We start from the raw sequence: 20,069 nt of genomic DNA, 5'->3' as shown, positions 1-20,069 counted from the left end.
TGATATGCTTTTTTTGTTAGTGCGTTTCATGTTCAGCATGATGGAACTTTGGTGTGCATGATCTCTATGTGTACATTATGTACAGTGGGATGCACAAGTATTGCTCAGCAAATTGTCCATTACTATCTTCATTGCTTTTTCTTTTGTATGCAAAGGTAGTGTTATGGTGTTTTGTTTCGATTCTTGAAGCTCTCACTGCGTAAACAAAGAGAATAAGCCTAGTGATGGACGAATTGTTTGGTAATACTTATGCATTCCACTGTACACTCCGGGGCAGGCCCGAACTGGAACTGCCAAGAGGACGGTGGCAATTTTCCTCAACAGGGCACCCAATTGTGAGCAGCTGGGCGAAAAGGGCGCCGAATGTGTGTTTTCAGAAGGCCTCAACGGGATTTTGCCAGGTGGACCAGAAATAAATTGTACGGAAGTTGGAGTAGAGGTTGTAATTTGCATTTTTCTTGGAATCTTTGAACTTGGCATTGCGTACAGTGGAATCCATAAGTATTAGCAAGCAAATGGTCCATTACCACGTTTACTCCCTTTGTTTTATGCAATGAGAGCTTCAAGAACTGACACAAAACACCAAACAATCTGCTTACGACATCTGAACGAGTATACGTAAAAAAAATAGTCCTTTTGAAATACGTAGGATGAAGATAAAAACCAACGAAAATAGTCCAGGACAATTTGCTAAGCAATACTTATGGATCCCACTGTACACTCACCTCAATTAGTACTCCGGCAGTGTATTTCTTTATACAGAATATTTGCAGAAGATGCAATTCAACTTACAAGCGTATCAATATACGCTGTCGCTGACCCTGTACAGCCAGGTGTATCGTAGCATGTCGGATATACATTAAGAATTAATTCAGCACTTGAAAATAAAGAGGAATAATAATGATGATATTTTATCCAGCTGACAGGGTAGTCACAGTCCCTTGTACCCTTTCATGGGCTGAAGGGAAGGTCGCTCAGGGAGACATCTCAAAATTAACAATAAACCGTAAATAAAGAACGGGTTACCACTCCATATTTCCACCGGGTGTCAAGATTATGGAATATGATAGGTTGTATATATCTGAAAGCTTAGTACATCACCAAGCGGGGCATTTGAACAAAGTAAGCCGTGGAGCAGTGTATGCAACAACTCGCAAAATGAGCGCACACTTTTCATTAATACTTATAAACAGGGAACGGATTGATATGAAAATACATATTTATGTAGCTATGAAACTGAATCAGTTATATTTTGTATTATCTTTGCGTATCATGCCATGTAGACGCGAAAAATGCAGTTTTTATTTTCCATATATTAGGTTTTGGCTCATATTTTACATATTTTAGTTATTTTTACATATTTCCATATTTCAGAACATTTCTCAACATATTCTCGCAATAACTACATGTCCCCGTGTGACCGAAAGAGTTGGGTGAATTTCTTGCGAATAACTGAGAAATTTTAAATACACTCCTTGCGATATTGAACGCAGTTTTAGTCAATATAAATCTATTTAAAGAGAAAACGGAAGGATATTAACGTTCCATCACACAATAAAATGTTGTTCATTGTTTTCAAAACAGAAAATGAAAACACATTTTGTGTTGTTTTATAAATGTCAAAGTAACCGTACTGTATTTTATGTAGCTCGTGTAGTGTCTTATATTATTAAAAATGTAAATTTTGTTACAATTTTGAGTCCATATTTAACTCCATATTTCGGTGAAAATAAGATTTACATATTTAGCACATTTTCACTACGTATAAATGGCATGCTTATAAATGTTACGTGGCTTTATAAGTGCTCAGTTAGGCGAAAAATTACATTTCTCATGTGGTGTTGCCACGTACTTCCTCTCGTCGGCCAATGATCGTTCATAGCCTTTCAAGTTGACTTGCCTGTGTGCACCTGCCTTGGGATACCTAAGGGTGTTTGCGTGCCGAAGCGGCATTTAGCACACGTCTCTTGTAAAATAGATCAGTAAAATGCTTCGTTTCTCATCTTACGGGCGTGATACGCTACAGCCTTGCTTTGGATTGGTTTCCTTATGTCGCTGCCGTGTGGAGTTAGCCTCTCGGAACATAGGCAACCGATCCGAAAAATAAGCAATGGCTGGTAAGTTCAAGATGTGGAATTCTTTATCAGTAAACTCTGCCCCGAGTATCTCTGGAGCAAGGCCTGGCAGAGAAGGGGAGGGGGATCGAGTGGGCAGAGGATAGCAGTACACGCCCTACGAAGGCTGGTAACGGCAATCGCTCCCCCCCTCATCTGAGCAATCCTGTTCCCTCTCGTGTGTTCATTGATGGAGCCGTCTCACGTTACTACTTGCGCAGAGACATGTTTTCGTTCGCTTGCTCCAGAGATACCAGGACAGAGTGTAGGAGGATGAAAAAGGGGGAGGAGAAGCAACCAAGGGCGGGCAGCTGATGATTGACCTTGAGTCGTCAATTCTGTCCTAATTGAATAGCATAGTGAATTAAGGAGGCGGGTGCGTTTAGGTAAGAATAGCATATGGCCCATTATAGTAATTGAACCACCATGTACTCCCATACACTTAATTCATTCGCTCCTATGCAACTAAAATTTAATATATCAACGATGGAAGTTCCCTCATTCTTTATCTGCCATTCCTGGGTTCAGAAATCCGTTTGATTCGTAGTTTTAGACATTTTGTGTGGGGTCGTCCCGTCTTTATTAGCCCATTTGCAAACTAACCGCAGTCAAAGGTAACTGCTTGGAAGCAAAGAAAAGGACTGAAAATTCTATGCCTTGTTTTACTGAGTTACGTCGTGGCTTTGTAATCAAGGGGTCCCGGGTTCGATACCTGGTGGAGACACTTTGCACAGTGGTTCGGATCCCACTTTAAATTCAAATTTCGAGTTTCGTATTTGTATTTTTGCATTTAATACTCGCACGTCTTTTTTTTTTTACATCTCAGATTGGGACGAATGATTACAAACGCCAAGAGATGTCATACACTAACCACTTCACCGCGTACGATCTGCGAGTTTGGGTGATCACTGACGCAACTTGCGTTTGACAAGAACATTTTGAGGGAAAAGAAGGTTCACATTATAATTCTCAATATTTGTCCCACCTTGTACCTGGTTTGTTCACCCCTGCCTTTTTTTTCAAGTTGAAAGTGCAATGGAAGTACAGTCACGGACACCTCTGGGTTGTTACGATCCTACTACAGATTTTATTCTGCAATATCGAGTAACATCCATCATTCCTCGACAAAGACGAGGGTGGCACAGTGCACACTTTATTAACTTGGCAGAATTTATGGATTACTGCAATTTATAGGTGTATCGATAAGTGGTTTCATGAGAAACGCTGCAAATTATTGCAGTGTAAATTAACATTTTAACAATACTCTGGAGATGAATAGGGACTGAGCAGAATGAAAACACTTTTTATTCTGAATTGGATATAATGAAAGAGTTTCTTACTGGGAGGGGAGCGGATATTTTGGGCAGTGAAAGGACACCAGAAAGATCAGTCGGCCACACACCTTACTATCCTTCCCAAGAAATGGATGAACTCCGTAATCACTGACGTGCGGTGACCTCGTCATATCAAGGTAGCAACTGATTATAGGTAAACCTGACAAGCAAAATTTAATTGCACGACAGAATTACATATAGGCTCGTTTCTTCGTATCTAATAACAATTTTCCATATATATATATATATATATATATATATATATATTTATATATATTTAAACGAACGAGATATTAACGTACTCGCGGAGCTTGTGAATATGTAGGGGATAATCCTAACACCTAACCAAAGTTGTCGCCACTTTAATTACCTCTTGACATTCATATTTTAGGTTTTAGCATTATCCATTATCTGGTGCTTCTACATTGTGTCCATATGAAACCTCCCTGATTTCAAATTACAATGTGAGGAAACTATTCGACATGAACCTCGCGTTTTGCGGTATTATTATTATTATTATTTTAAATTTAGTGCACTTCTACGTGGGTTCCTCAAAATGTTTAGCAGATACTCGATCTTGAACCACTGTGGACCTGATGTCGATTAACACTCCCAGTGGCTAGGCACTTGTCATACCAAGCCTTAATTGTCTACGCTGGTGGCTCCCGTTCAAACGCACGTCTGAAAAGTCTTTGGGCTGAAATTGGCGATGTCGTTTTCGCATCCCCCACCACGCACTGCGCTCTCTCTTGGGCTGTCATCGTTTTTAATTACTCAGCACATATAAGAAAGAAAAAAAACTCTTTTGAGTACCTTTACATGATGCCACAAACGGCAAGGCTCTGTGACGAATAATTTCCTCACAACTGTAATTTGAAATCGGGGAGGTTTCATGTGCACACCCTGTATTACTTATATATATATATATTCGAATACTATGTTTCGAGAGAGCACTTTTTCTTTCGTCCTCGGGTGAACAATTTTTTTCGCCTGTGGTGGGGATCGAACCTGCGATAGAGCTATGATTTACAATATTCCGATGCGCTAACAAACTCAACGGAGAGAAGAGGTGCTCTCTCGAAAGGTAGTGTCGGAATAAGTATAAGAGTTTAAAAAGCACTAGACAATTGATACATTCCAATTAACATTACATGCTAATGTAGAACCATTGTCAATAACATCCAGTGTGTTATTCATATTTTATTGATGTGCGAATGAAATACGGTTCCCTTGTTATCTTGTCTGGTCTGTATTTTTCGAGAAAATGGCGGTGTATAACTTACGGCATCTGCTCTCGGGTTCACTACTTTGTTCGGATCCAACTTTAAACTGTAGGTCCAGTCGCCATTAGCTTACATAGCATAACGTGGACTTCAACAAAAACGTCATATGCCATCGGAACACAGGGAACAACCCAGAGAAATTCTCACAATAAGTAGCGCGCGATATATGAAGGTATTGTCCATTACCTATTCATGTACGACATAAAATCCAAATTGTTTTCAAACAGCTGTATTTCATACACGCCTTGGTAAACCAACTCAAATGCTAAAGCATGGGGTGAAATATACTTCTGAGAGTCAAACTATAACTATGATCCACTACCCTACATATGTTCATTAAAATAAAACAACAATAATAATTCGCATACATGTATAAGTAGATTTCTGCATTGGAAAGAGGGTGGTGTTTGTAAGGAGCACGAAGCGCGGCTGATCAATGAGCTACGTTAGCAACTGGGCTCGGAAGGAGCGTCGATATCGATCCAAGGTCGGCGACCTGCTAACAGAAGAATTTGATGAACGAAGAGCGACTCGTGGGGGAGACGTTTTGGGCTCTCGTTTGTAAATCGGAACAGCGGGAGAGGAATCGGCTGCGGAGAAAATTTCAGTACTAGGAATTCACTGTTTGGAGTTCGTTTTACTGCCGACTTGCACGTGTGGTAATTGCTTACTGTTACTTACAGCCGACGGCAAATGCAATGGTAGACAAATTGTCCGTCAACAGTAGCATATTTGATTTCGGGCTAGCAATTTTTTTTCACCCATCCGGTACATCCCACAATTCCATTTCAATTTAATCTTAATCCCGCTTTAGACGAAAGCATTTTGCTAAACATGTATGCCGTATCCAAAATGCTACCGTGTAAAGTGAAACAAATTATGGCATTTCAGATGCCATGGCATTTCTCAAGGATAGGGTCAGTTCTATTTTCGTAGCATAACCAATCAGAAGCGACCTCTAGGTCACGAATGCAAATGTAATGCCGCCCGCGTGAGATGTAGATAAACAGTGTACCACTTCACATTTTTTAAAGACGATAACTATTCAACCGAGAGGAATAACGTTTCCTATAAGAAGGGTTTTAGGTACAAAGCAAATTGCGCTGATTAAATACATACTTTATAATGTCAGTGGCGCAACCACAGGGAGGCAGGGGGTGCGTTACCCCAAACCTTGGACGAAAATCGATTCAAGGGGGAAGGGGCACGGAGGGGCAATTGGTCCCTCGATTTCAAATTTTATGCAAATAGAAATATATTTCGTAAAATATTCTTGCGGAGGGAGTCGGGCCTGTCCGCTGAACAATCATTTGAGAGACAATTCACATAATTTTCGCTGTTGCTTTATTATGAGGTGGATGTTGTATACATATTTATTTATTTTATTTTTTCCTTTTTTGGATGGCGAAATTAAGGCACATAGTGTTAAAGAAACTTTGAATACGTACACAATTTAGTGTTAGAAAGTTGCATATGCATTTTTTATTTTCCGTCGCTCCATGTTGCATATGTGTAAAACATATGTTATACATGTTACATGTAAAAAAATAATTATATTCGGAATGCATTTATCATGCATTTCTTTTCTTTCAAAAATACAGTTTTGTGTGCTTTTTTTCCATTATTAATGTGAAATTGAACATTTTGGAAAAAAAATTCAGATCGTTTGTTTCAACACAAAATGCTTCAGCACAGACCTCTACCCCTTTTTTGCATAATTTACGATAATAACGTCTTTGATACTACTACTGCTATTACTACTAATAATAATGTTATTATTGTCGTCATTGATATTGTTACTATTATTATATTATTATTATTGGTACGTTTAACCTGGTACTCTTGCCCCCCCCCCCCAGACAAAAAAATTCTGTATAACGTTTACAGTACACGTATGGAAGAATATTTTAGTTGCTTCAAGTGCAAACACCATGCACTCACCACATGTCTTTTGTGCTGTGTGATTATATATTGTAATCGTAAAAGCTAACCGAGATGTTTCATGAAATGCTCCCATGTAAATTATTATCTGTTGTAATATTTTTGGAAGCATTTACATAGCATTTATGCTAGCAAAAATGTTAATGGAAATGCTTCAGTCTAAAGCAGGCCTTAGAATAGTCCCAAGTAAACAGATGATGATAATTTTTTTTGGTTCTCAGGACATTTCGAGGGTGGGGACTAAAGTCCCCTAATCCCCATTAAATACGTTATTGGACATCACCATGCTCAGTCGCGTTGTTTTTTTTCAAGACTTTTGTAAATGGAATCGCTAAAGGAAGTTGCATTTACTTGGATGATTACATGAAAAAGTAAGCTGTGAAAAGTTGCTGCAAACTTAACCTGTCACGGGGCTTATATTTTTGTAGAAGAAAGTTCAACCATTTTCTTCCATTTTATTGAATAACATAGCCAGATGTCAGGCACACCTCGATCTGCCCTCTGACAGGACGAATGTTGCCAGTACTCGTCATTTATAAAAAATAAAAAAAAAACTTTTTTTGGGGGAGGGGAATATGCCATAATGAACCCCATAAATCATCTGTAATGCATAAACATTTATCAATTTAATAAATAGCCACAGAGACCATAGATATATACAGTAAAACCTCGTTAATCCAGACCCCGAAAAGCCCGACTTCGCTTAATCCGAACAGACAAAAGGCAAAAAAAATTTTTTTGGTTCTCAGGACATTTCGAGGGTGGGGATTCAAGTCCCCTAATCCCCATTAAATACGTTATTGGACATCACCATGCTCAGTCGCGTTGTTTTTTTAAAGACTTTTGTAAATGGAATCGCTAAAGGAAGTTGCACTTGGATATTACATGAAAAAGTAAGTGACGCCTTGAAAAAAAACAACCTAATAGATAATTGCTTGTGTAATGAGATGCATCTACAGGGTGTCCAAAAAGTCACACAACTGAGACTGAATGTACCTAACTTTTGCACAAAAAATGATTGAGTCATGAAACCTACACTGGGTGTTAACTTTGTCTATGCGAAAATTTTTGAAACATTAACAAGAAAATAATGCTCTTCATGAATGTTCAGTATGCGGAAAAAGTTACTAAGATGTAATAAATAGAAGTTTTTGTACGAAGTAAAAACAAACATGGACGAAAGACAGCTGTACTTGCTAAAAGAAAAATCTGTGTGTATCGATGGCCTCTTTGAGTATTTATCGAATTGATAAAAGAACGCAGTATATTTTACGCATTTTTTGCATTACATATAATTTGAGGTTCATTATAGCATATTCATAAAAACATTTTTTTTAAAAAAAATACATGTACTGGCAACATCTGTCGGGTCTGAGGGCAGTACCAGGTGTCCCCGACATCTGGCTATGTTATTCAGTCAATATCCAGATGAAACTGAGTTGGAATTTATGGTACAAAAACTAACCTAACTAAGCCCCGCGACAGGTTAAGTGTGCAGCAGATGTTATGTATTAATCCACGCTAGAACGTCGCTCAGCATCTCCTGTGCCAGTCTTGCCTTAACCGCCGAGCTGTTCATATCACAGATAGTGAGAAAATCGGCAGTATTGCAGCGGAACTATATTGTGCGTGCACGTTTGGGTCTATATATGTGAAAAGTTGCTGCAAACTAACTTAACCTGTCACGGGGCTTATATTTTTGTACAAGAAATTTCAACCATTTTCTCCCATTTTATTGAATAACATAGCCAGATGTCAGGCACACCTCGATCTGCCCTCTGACAGGACTAATGTTGCCAGTACTCGTCATTAAAAAGAAACAAAAAAAACTTTTTTGGGGGGGAGGGGAATATGCCATAATGAACCCCATAAATCATCTGTAATGCATAAACATTTATCGTTCTTTTATCAATTTAATAAATACCCACGGAGACCATAGATATATACAGTAAAACCTCGTTAATCCAGACCCCAAAAAGCCTGACTTCGCTTAATCCGAACAGACAAAAGGCAAAAGAAAAAAAAAGCAGAATGAAAGATTTTTAAATGTGGCTAGAAGTCAACAAGAGAACTTCCCAAAGAAAAAGCAGCCATTCACTGATGAAATTCTGTTTCCGCGCAGATTTTGTACTGTATAGTGTATTTAGGCCTATGCCCTTTAAATACACCATAATAAACGTGTTTGGTTGCTATAAACTGAGTTTTAATGCACTTTTAGTTAATCTGGACTTTTGTTAAACCTGTCAACTTACCCTCCCCTCCCCATGCTCAGCATCCTCTTCAGCCAGGGTTGTCCCCAGGTACCCATTGATTTGGGACTGGTTGACCCCCAGAGCCACTGTATGCAGGGACAAGGCTAGAAAAAGAAACAATTTTAAAACTATTATTATTATTATTAATAATAATAATAATAATAATATCTTTGGAGACTTCAGAGTGATTATCCAGCAAAACTATTTTTCCATTATTTTATTTTATTTTATCCGGTTAGTGTACTGAAATGCAAAGTTATTCTATTTTGTTTTCAACTTTTACATTCGTACTTGAAGAAAAGGTTGCAAGAGTTACGGGAATATTTAAGTTATATTATTTGTGCTCTCATATAAAACTCGAATTTGGAAAACAGTGGAACCATTTATTCTTTGGATCGAATGGTAGAATATGAACAAAACCTGGTTCCTGTTTTTTATACTATTTTTTTTTTCGAACTAGTGTATTTTTACTTTGAACCCCTCCTGATGCCAATGGCAGGAAATTACCCAGGATTCCACATCAACATAGTGTTTCAATATACTGACTTCATAGTGTGCAACATGGCCATGTGTTTACGCTATTTTAGATATTTTTTTTCGAACACACAGTGGATTAAGAAAAATGCATGGTATATTACGATGGTGTGAGATAGAGAAAGAAATATGAGAATACTGTAGTACTCATGTAGTCCAGTCAATGAAGGAGAAAAATGTTGAATTTGAAAATAATTAAGTAAAAGCTGAATTTTGGTCAGTTTTTAGAACACTACTAGGAGTGCAAAATCCCAAAAGTTACCCACTAACCCCCCCCCCCCCCCCGGTGCTTCCCCCTCCTAAGAAATCCTTTTTTGCAAACTTTTAGATCCTGGCCTATATATCCATAACTAAGCAGATAATATTTTTTTAGTCTGGATTCTTATTAGATGGGCTACAGAAAAGGTTCTGCATGATTCATCCTTAATGCCAATGGGTTTTTCGTTAATTAAAAAATAATCTTTAAAAAAGTTAATTTTGCACAATACTTTACGGTGTAACTTTTGAATAAATTAAGTGACAGAAAATCGTTTCAAATAAAATTTATGCCCATTTTAATAAAACATGTAACATAAAATGTGTCTCCAAGTGGAGGATAGTAGCAAAAAGTGTCTCTCTTAGCGACTATGTCACAGTCTTGTGGGTAAGTCCAAATAATTGACTTTTTGATAAAGGCAAGCATTTTTTTGTTTATTGTTTTTATTAATTGTTACAGGGTTTAAAGTGAACTGGAATGCATTATAACTGCATTCTGGCAAATCAGTTTGGTCAGGGAAGCCATTAGGAAATGAAGGGCCCTGTGTGAACTATGTCTGTGGGGCTTTTGAAAAAGTGAAAATATAGACACTTTCCATACCTAAAAAAACTCTACATTAAAACAAACATATTTATTATTATTATTACCTCCCCCCTACCATCAACACACACTTCCCATGAACCATCAACGAAATTTTGCAGTGTGTGCAGGTCATCGAAAGATAACTTTTCTTAACATTTTGCCATTTCAAGCCTTGTTTTGATGCTTGTAGCCCTCATCAAACATTATATTTTATCTTCTCTGTTTGAAGCCATACACTACAGATTCATCATTCTTACTGACATTTTTTCTTTTTGAAACAACACAATAAAGACATTAGTACTCTGGGAATGGGATGATGCTACCAGCAAAGCCGAGGAGATAAAAAAAAAACAACAACCAGAGATTAACCATTTCGCTCAATTCATGCTTGGCGATCATTTCCTGTCTGTCCATAGAATATTAATGATTTTGTTGTTTACCAATAGAAAAAAAATGCTATTGGCAACCATGAATGTGATGAATGGCTGCAAACATATGGGATAGAAAAGTTGTTTTATGAGAGCTCAAAGCATTGATATAAGAACTCAGTAAACAAAATGAGAGCTCAATAAGCAAAATGTTATCAAGAAAAGTCATTCACATGGATGTCCTCCTTACCATGTGAAAAGTTAGCAGTTCTTCACAGACACACCCTGTGTATGTGTATATATGAGGCACATTTCGAAAGAAAAGGCAGATTGATTATATCAAACAAGAAAAGAAGTGTAGCAACACTGTATTAGTGGTCACAAACACGTACATATCCATTTAATTTTTCAACATATTCACCATTATTTTCCAAGTACTTTTGGTACCGTGGAACAAGGTTTTTTTATATACCTTCTGCATGGAAGTTCGCTGCCTGGGTCTTAGCCAGTCCAACACAACTGTTTTCAACATCTAGGATTCTTCAAATTCATTGAGACGCAAGCCACTTTTCGGGTGCAGGAAGACGTGATAGTCACTAGATGCCAAGTCCGGACTATTTGAGGAGTGATCAAGAAGTTCCCATCCGAACCTCTGAATCGTCTCGAGAACGAGGTCAACAGTGTGTAGCCTAGCATTGCCATCGATAAGAACAGTTCCTTAGCCCAGTATTCCACGTTGTTGGTTTTGTATTTCACTTGTTATTGATAAGTGTTTCACAATATGCCTGCAATGTGATTGTTTTCCTCGGCTCCATGAAATCCACCAAAAGCACACCTTGTTGGTTGTTTGAACTTATTTGCCTTGGGGTGTGTGTGAACAACATTGCCATACTTTTCCTTCACTCATTACACTCGGACGATACTCTTCGCACAATTCTCCATGAATTTTAGGAACATTATAACCTTCGGCATTAAGAAATCTAATCACAAATCATACTTCCCACTGGTGGGTTTGTGTAATCGCGCAGCCATTTTAACACACTCTGACCAGCAAATATATGCTGGGTCACCAATGGACTAGTTGATGTTACTGCGCAAAAGTGCTCTGATCACTGTTGCCAGTCACTTTTTATAAATAATCTGCCCTTATTTTTTAAATGCTCCTCGATATATAAATATATATATGTGTTTGTGTGTGACACTTAAATCTTTACACACTTGTATTATGAAAGCATGAAGATTTCAGATGATGTGGTTGAACCATGAACCTTTAGGGAACACACAAATGCCATGAAGAGAAACCATCAAGCTTATTTTTTATATAAAATTTCTCTCTCCTTTTATGTGGCCAAGTCTTGAATCGAATTTTGAGACCACATGGATTTCTATTGATAATGTGGTGAGGAAGGTGTATTTTTTAAAAAGACATTTAGCTGAAATAGGTGAAGGCAAACACCCTCGTGCACATTGCACCCTGTCATGAAGGTACATAGGGGGAAGTGGAGTTGGCATCACATTCTGGCCACTTTATCACCCCCCCCCCCCCCCAAGATTTATCAAGACTTTAAACTCTGTTATTTTAATAAATGTTAATAATTGTGAGTTTTCCTACAAAATTATTTTTTTTATTTTTCAAAAATACCTTCATTGAATCATTATGAAAGTTCACACTGAAGCATTTCTGAGCATTGATAGGTATCAACCATCATTCTCAAGAAATGTATACAAAAAATATCCAATATGGAATTTTTCCCTCCCTCTCAAGATGGTGGGTATCAGCATGCAGATAGCGACTGGCTACTCAACTGAATACTTAAATGATGTAACTATTAATCCATCCAAGTCTCTTGCTATTATCAAAAAGTCAATTATTCGGGACTTTGGTACCATCCTCCACTTGGGAGATACATTTTATGGTGCATCTTTCATTAGAATACATTAAAACTTATATTCCAACATAGGAATACAATGTATGTTAAATACAGAATTTGTTTATTTTTTTTGCAGGTTCCAGTGTCTCTCCCTGTGAGTTTGTCCCACCATCCATTGTCATTGTATTCAGGACCACATCTGTCTGTGTGTTCAGGAGCCAGTGGGCCTCCCTCGCATCTTCCACCATGCCAGGTGTACGCTTGTGGCAGTCCTCAGTTTGGAGCAACTTGCCAGGTATGGTGGCAGGAATCATATCTTGAAGTGCACCAAATGACATCATGCATGATAATTCACTCGTTTATAAAGAGAGTAAGTTAAATATAAGACTGCCAGTGGTAGGTGAATATAGTTACTCAAGCATAGTAAGCGTATGTATTTGTGGTGGTTATGCAATATTTTTTTATGCAATAGTTTGTAAGTAATGCTTGACCCCTGTGGTAAAATGCAATGTGTTAATTTATACCTTGGTGCCATCCAAGTTGCCAGGTACAGTCATGGACACTTCTGGGTTGCAATTATTCAATTGAGAAACAGTGGTAATGTTACAATCCAGAAGTATTAATGACTGTACAAGCTTGGATCTAGGTATAGATGAATGTCCCTTCATGAATCTCATCTAATCATCTATCCTTGTCAAAAGTGGCAGAAAAATACAAATACAGTAATATTTTATGTTAAAGTACTTTTAATAGAAGTGACATTGAAAAATATGGAATAAAGCACAATATTAAGCGAGAAACATTTTTTGCAAGGGTATTTAAAAGTAATAAGACCATTGAAATAGATATAATGGCAATTAATAAATCAATAAATTACAAACAAATGTGTAGAAGTCAGCCAAATTTGTACAATTATGTAAATTCATGTAATTTTCATAGAAATGTATTTGAACACTGAACACTACATATTTATAAGAAAAGTACTTAAACCATTGGAGACTATATATGCAGTGCGTGGCATCACTTCAATGGAACATTGAGAGCCTCTAATTAAATAGAGTGAGAATAGTACTTCCGTCCTGTTGGGAAAATTGTTGTACAGCCATGAACACTTGTGGCTTGTGACTGCATCATTGATTTTCAGTGGTATCATTGCAACCCAAAAATGTCCATTACTGTGCATGATATTAACATGGAAGCTTTAGGAGAGACAGACATGCATACTTAAAATTTTTCCAACAAAAACCTGAGCCACAATATTTAAAATCTCACTCAACATACCTGAAGTTTTAATGATGAGGGTTGCTCATCCCAAACCAGGACTTTTAGTTACATAGACACAAAATGGAATGTTGCCAGAATGAGGTCACTCATGGCAGGAATTGGCCTGCATGTCTCAGATCAATTGAGTCTGCCTATATAAAAAAAAGAAATAGTAGTGTCAAATGCATGTATGGGACAACATATTGCGATAAAGTTTCTTCCATCAGAATATTAAAATTATAAGATCTATGTTTAGTCGGTAACACGTCTGACTACCATGCTAAAGGTCCCGGGTTCGATCCCCGGCCGGTTCAAATCCGGGAACTTTTCTAACGTTGGAAGCGGTCCCGGCGCCCACCCAGCATCGAATAACATGGGTACCTGGGGGAAACCCTGGGGGGTAAAGGCGGTCAGGGGCGTGATGCTGATCACATCACCCCCACTCATGACCGGATCAAGAAAGTGTGGGGCATTACCCCCACACCCCTTATATGCCTTCATGGCATGGTGCTATGCACAGGGGAGCACTTTATTGTTTTTATTTTTTTTTTTTTTACCTATGTTTATCATTTGATTCAGTTTTCAAAACTGTATTTCTAATATGAATGTTTTAAACTTAAATTTTCAAACTTCTTTTGTTGCATTGTATTTTTCAAGGTAATCCAACCTTATTGGTAAGCAGGGTTGGCAAGGTAATTTATTTATGTACTTATATGTAAGTTACGCATAAAACTAAATTTCTTTCATAAATTAGTAATATAAAAACTAATTATATTACATTTTAAACTTTAATTACCTTACGTATTTCAGCACAAAATCATTATTTTATGAAGATTGTTTACACAGCCACCTCACACCCTTTGAAACAAATTTTTAAAAATGGAACTGTTCTTTCACATACTTTTAAAAATTGAGAAACATGTTGATATATACATCTTGCGCACTAGTACTTGTATTTATAACATAACATAACAATTTACGAGAATTTATTTGGATTGGATTTCAAAGTTTTTAGTAACAGCTTAAAATTCCTTTTTCTGGCTAATTATGATATGAGTGTGAATATGGCAGTTGCTAATATAAGAGCACATACCTATTCTGAAGGAAAGTTTGTAAAGCCTTTTTTTGTTTTCTGATGACACTGACAACTGCTATACATAACAACCATCACAAAAACCATACCTTTTTTTATGTTTGATTCTAGTTTTTTACGTACTTTGCATTTTATATGTATTTTACACATTTTTAACGTGTAATTGACGTGTCATGTGGAAAACCTTTTTTTTATGCGTAATTGCACTGTTGGTAAGGTAATTGCAGAAAATTATATTTACACAAACACCAACATCCATCGAAGGAACAAAGCCAAGACCTTCAGGGTTGCCATTCCCCATCCTTGAGGAAGCAATTTCTAATCATTGGTTTGTACGTACATTTCTTTTGAGCTGGAAGGGTCTTGAAATATTCATGTCAGTTACGAGAACTGAATTGAATGATATAGATCATCCCGAGAACTTTGAGCTTAATTTTGAGAAGTTTCCTTGTAAGCTGTAGATATGATGTGACACGAAAGGCCAGGATGCCTTTTCACTTCTGATTAAAAGAGAGCATTAAAACAGTGACACCATGCAGACTTGACCACCGACCTGCAGAGAATATGCTGGAACCATTTTCTTCTGGTTCTTTTTTTTTAGACAAAAGTGGCATTCCTGTTGTTTTTCTACACCATGGTGCCACTGACATTGCTAGTTTGCTCTGCAGAATAGACTACCGGGTGTGATCACCTTTTACTGCAGGTCATTCCACTATCCCTACTGCTCACACCACCACCTGCATAGTCATCATCATCATCCTTCGCAGTTTCCTTCTGGCTGGGTCGGCATAGAAGTCAAACCTCTTAATTTTTTTCTGGTCGTTCACTTCCACTGTGTTCCAATCTTGTCCTCTTCTCCTAACACTCTCAACTATCTCTTTCCACAGACATCTTGGTCTTCCCTTTGGCCTTATTCCCACTCCTTGTGCATTGCAAGCTCTTACTGGCAATCTGTCTGCACCCATCTTCTTCTTGTGTCCAAACCATCCCATCTGTGCCTGATCTATCCTGTCCTGAAGCTTCACCACCCCCACTGTCTGTCGGATCTCCTCATTCCTTATTCTACCCCTTCTAGTCTCCCCAATATACTCCTTAAGAATGTCTCCCCAATATACTCCTTAAGAATGTCATCTCCACTGCCTGCATCTTTCTTTTGTCTCTCTATCATCGTCAAGTGTCCTCCCTGATGGTGCAGTGGTAGCATCATTGCCTTGTAATCAAGGTTTCCCAGGTCAGATACCCAGTGGAGGCACATAGTGGTTCGGATCCCACTTTAAACTGTAGGACCAGTTCCAATTAGCCTAACTGTGCATAAAGTGGACTTAAAACTCCAAATCGATCAATCAATCATTGTCAAAGTCTCAGCTTCATATATAATTGTTGGTACGTAGAGTCAAACACAGATATTTCTGCCGTGCGATGCGCGACACAACTCATGAAGCAGGATTGCTAATGGAGCAGATAGAAAAATCGCAGCAGTGCGCGATTAGAGAATTCAGTTCTATCTAACGATGAGTTTTAAACGTCATGCACTGCCACTAGATTTGCAAAATATGAACTAACACACACGTAAAATTACCAAAAATGCTGCAAAGAAGACTTCTTCATATGATTCCTTATTTGAGTGATTTCAAACAAAATAAAAAAAATCTTATTTTTCATTGCATTAATACACTGGTGGTGTTCTAACTGTTCACTCCCAAAACCCGTATACACTGGTACGGAACTGCAACGGCAGATAATTAACATGCGAACATGTTAAACTGCGACAATTGAACCACAACACTCCTCCTCAAGCAGTATTATTATTTCCTCTCTGTGATCGGCGACAGTCGGTTGCCTTTGTTGTACATTTACAAACGATGCCGGCTTCCACAACAATAACAGGTACATATACTGCCACTAGATGATAAGCTGCGAGGCTTTTTCTTTTGCTGTGAACCACGGCCGGCGCTAGTCATTTTGCCTCCCTGGGTGGTGGCGGAAGATGCCGCTCCATTTCGACCCCCCCCCCCCCTCCCCGTCATTACGCAGCAACGGGAAATTGAAAATCAAGATATTCCTAAGTAAAACATCAAAATATAAAATAAATAATGAGCCTTCTTATGCTATTTCAATACTATTAAGTGCAAAGAATATCTAGCTCAACCACAGTTTTCAATAGGCTTATTTTTTTCTTCTCTTCAAATTTTGACGCCCTGAAAATTTGCTGTTCTGGGCAGTGGCACAGTTCACCCTCCCCTTCCGCTGGCCCTGCTATGAACTTGGTCACCCATCAAAGCATGGCAATTTTAACACAGAAAACAATATGCATTGCATTAAGCAGCAAAAATGACACCCTCCTCTGTGCAATTCTACAAGAACACGTGCCGAAGCCAAGAGTTGAAATGCTGTTGGGGCCACATAATTGATTTATTTTGAACAATTCCAAAATTATGAAATATGAACAATTTGTGAATTAAACCTGTTGAAATATGTAAAATTAAGTATATTTTCCTTAAATATGTAAAAGTAAGTATTTTTTAAAGTTAGAAATATGGAAAAATATTGACAGTAAAATGTACCTTAAATTACGACAAACATTACTATTCGCAAAGATATCACAAAATTTCAGCGATATTTCGTCAAACTAAAAGTATGTATTTACCTATAAATCCTAGCCCTGATTATAACCAGTAGATAACATTGAACACAGCTATGGGTTCGGTAAATTTTCTACAGTTCAGAAGCACTCGCACACGACGTCAAACCGGTCAAATACTTAGTATAAAATAAAAATATGGTGCTTCCAATCCAACAAAACTCAGTCACTTTACCTGCCTTTCCCCTTCTGTGACAGAAATAGTGCTTCATTATTACAGTTGGCAACACTAGTTACTAGCTAGCCAATGAACATGGACTGCATAAAAGAAGCAACCACTACGCCGTGCTATATTGCCACATTACCGTCCCTGCCGACCGGTGTGAACCGCGAGCTGGAGTGCTATTCAATTGTTTTCAATGATGTTTGCACGAGTGTGTCCAGGAATGGAATGACAATATGGCAACAATAGTGAAGGTTGGCGAGCAGGGTAGAACAAGTGATGCTAAGAGATAGGGAGACAAAACGAAAATTGGTATCTACGCAACGGCAAAGGTATGTGTGTTGTACTCTAGTATGTGTTATGTATTACCTTCTTGCATTTCATAGGTACATCCCTGTTCCATATTAATCTTTGAACACTTTGATAGAATGTCACCTTACATCTGCATAGTACAAGAACTCATCTCCTTATAGTGCAGATTTCTCAAGTGATTTCCATCTATTTGAAATCCTCAAGAACTTGTTAGGAGGCCAGAATTCATAGCCTTAGTGCACGCACAAGTCCTTCCGAGTAGGTGGTTTAAATGCTGAGACACAGATGTAGGGTCATTCCACATCAACACAACACCCTGTTTCAGATTGTAATTGTGTAATTCAGTATACTGAACACTGTCATGAATGTAAGGAAAACCTAAAAAAATAGAGGTTGTTTCATGTCTATGGGGTTTGAAGTTGCAGACCTGTAAAGTTGCCAAATTTTAAAAACATTTATTAAAATGTTATGTAAGGCACACATAATTGAGGTAGATATGTGGGAAAGGTCTCACTCCTTCTGCATCATTTTATGTGTTATATGACGAGAATAGCATTTGGATTAACAAAATGCTTTTCAAAAACAAAATTTTGAAAGTTTCTCATAATTTTCTTTTAATTGTTCTTAGTTGATCACCAGGTTTTTTTTGTCCAACATGATGGTGTCATTTCTTATAAGTAGGGAGTGGAAGTTGATGACCTAAAAAATATAGGTATATGACCTATAGAATGTCGTAAAAAATGACATAAAAAATGCAAAAAATGACCATTAAATTTTTGAGTTTCAGGGTTAAAAATTGAAATTGAAAGGAAATTTTAAAAAAATGCAATCTTGCTTTAAAAAAAATGGTACCAAATGATAGCCTACCACATGCCCATTCAATTAAAATATGCAAAGAGGATTTCCAATGGAAACAACTGAATAATATTAAAACAATTAAATGAAAAGTCATATACACTGAATCAAGAATATTACCAAAAGAATATTACCAAAATAAAAAAGTGACAAAATATGACGAAACAGCACACCGAATATTGCAAAAAAAAATGACTGAAAAATGACTAAAATCGGGGAAAATGACCTAAAACCTGAAAATTGGCAAAAAATGCAAAAAAAAAATGCACTTTAAAATTACCTGTTTTGGGTTCTAGACGAAGTGTAATATTGTGTGAATCTAGTGGGCATCATGTCCGAGATGTGAGAAAAAAGATGACATTTCTTCAACTTCCGCTCCCTTCTTTCGAGAGTGATCAGTTTGAAATGTTTGTTAGAAAGTTTCTTGCTCAATTTATTGATACATTAAATGCATAATGTGACTCGGTTGTTTTAATCTTCAGTTTTCACAAGTCTTTGAATGATGAAACATGTTGGCCACATATGAGTGCATAATATGATATTGAATTTAGATGAGACAGGATTAGGACCTCTTAAAGGTGTCTGAGATGGTTGTTCCAGCAACATGTGACTATAACATTGTCATATCTCCAAAGCAGCTGTTGTAATTTCATTCTTTTCTGTATATGTATAGGAACATATGACATATTTAACCTTTATCCTCTGGACCTCTTGCATGCCTGTATTTTCATTTACCCCGGTGCCATTTCAAGCGCAGGCTTTTCAAACTTGCCTCGAAGTACAAAAAGAATCCTGACTCAAGAACTAATTGACGTAGACAGATGACAGGGAAACAAAGGGCTTTTGTATTGTTTTGTAATTCAAGTATATTATACCTCTAGGTGTAAATTAATGAACAAAAAAGACAGAACTGAAATATCTTGTATAGTTTTCAAAAGATCAAAAAATTGTGTGTTAAATGCTGCCGTGTGGTCACATGGCACAACACACGGTTGGGGCAAATTTTGCATCCCCTGAATCCTTAATTGTCGGACATTGCTTAAAGTGTTGCATTTTAATCATTCTTGCTTGTAGAATTTTTTTTTTTAAATGATGAAGTAGTTTTGAACATGCAGTCACTTTTAGAAATTTATCCCATAATAATATGGTGGTAACGAGGAGAAACAAAGGACTTTTTCAAACTTCGTTACAATGGATATATTGTTTT

At 37.4% G+C, this 20,069-nt stretch overlaps 1 protein-coding gene across 2 annotated transcripts in view; it reads left to right on the top strand.

The window, feature by feature from the left end:
* The window catches only part of mura (ring finger protein murashka), a 119,988-nt gene that overhangs the window by 69,051 nt on the left and 30,868 nt on the right, over positions 1-20,069 (top strand). The window contains exon 7 of one of the 2 annotated variants that reach the window (XM_083143071.1): positions 12,672-12,830. In XM_083143071.1, coding sequence (XP_082999197.1) covers positions 12,672-12,830 — 159 coding nt within the window. Of the gene's footprint in view, positions 1-12,671; positions 12,906-20,069 lie in introns of both variants that reach the window. The other variant, XM_083143070.1, reaches the window with a different exon arrangement.

This window comes from Lepisma saccharinum, chromosome 21 (genome assembly GCF_977018435.1).
Source record: "Lepisma saccharinum chromosome 21, izLepSacc3.1, whole genome shotgun sequence".
NCBI classification, from domain to species: Eukaryota; Metazoa; Arthropoda; class Insecta; order Zygentoma; family Lepismatidae; genus Lepisma; species Lepisma saccharinum.
Note: the sequence above shows the minus strand (reverse complement) of the source record. Positions and strands in the feature narration are given on the sequence as shown.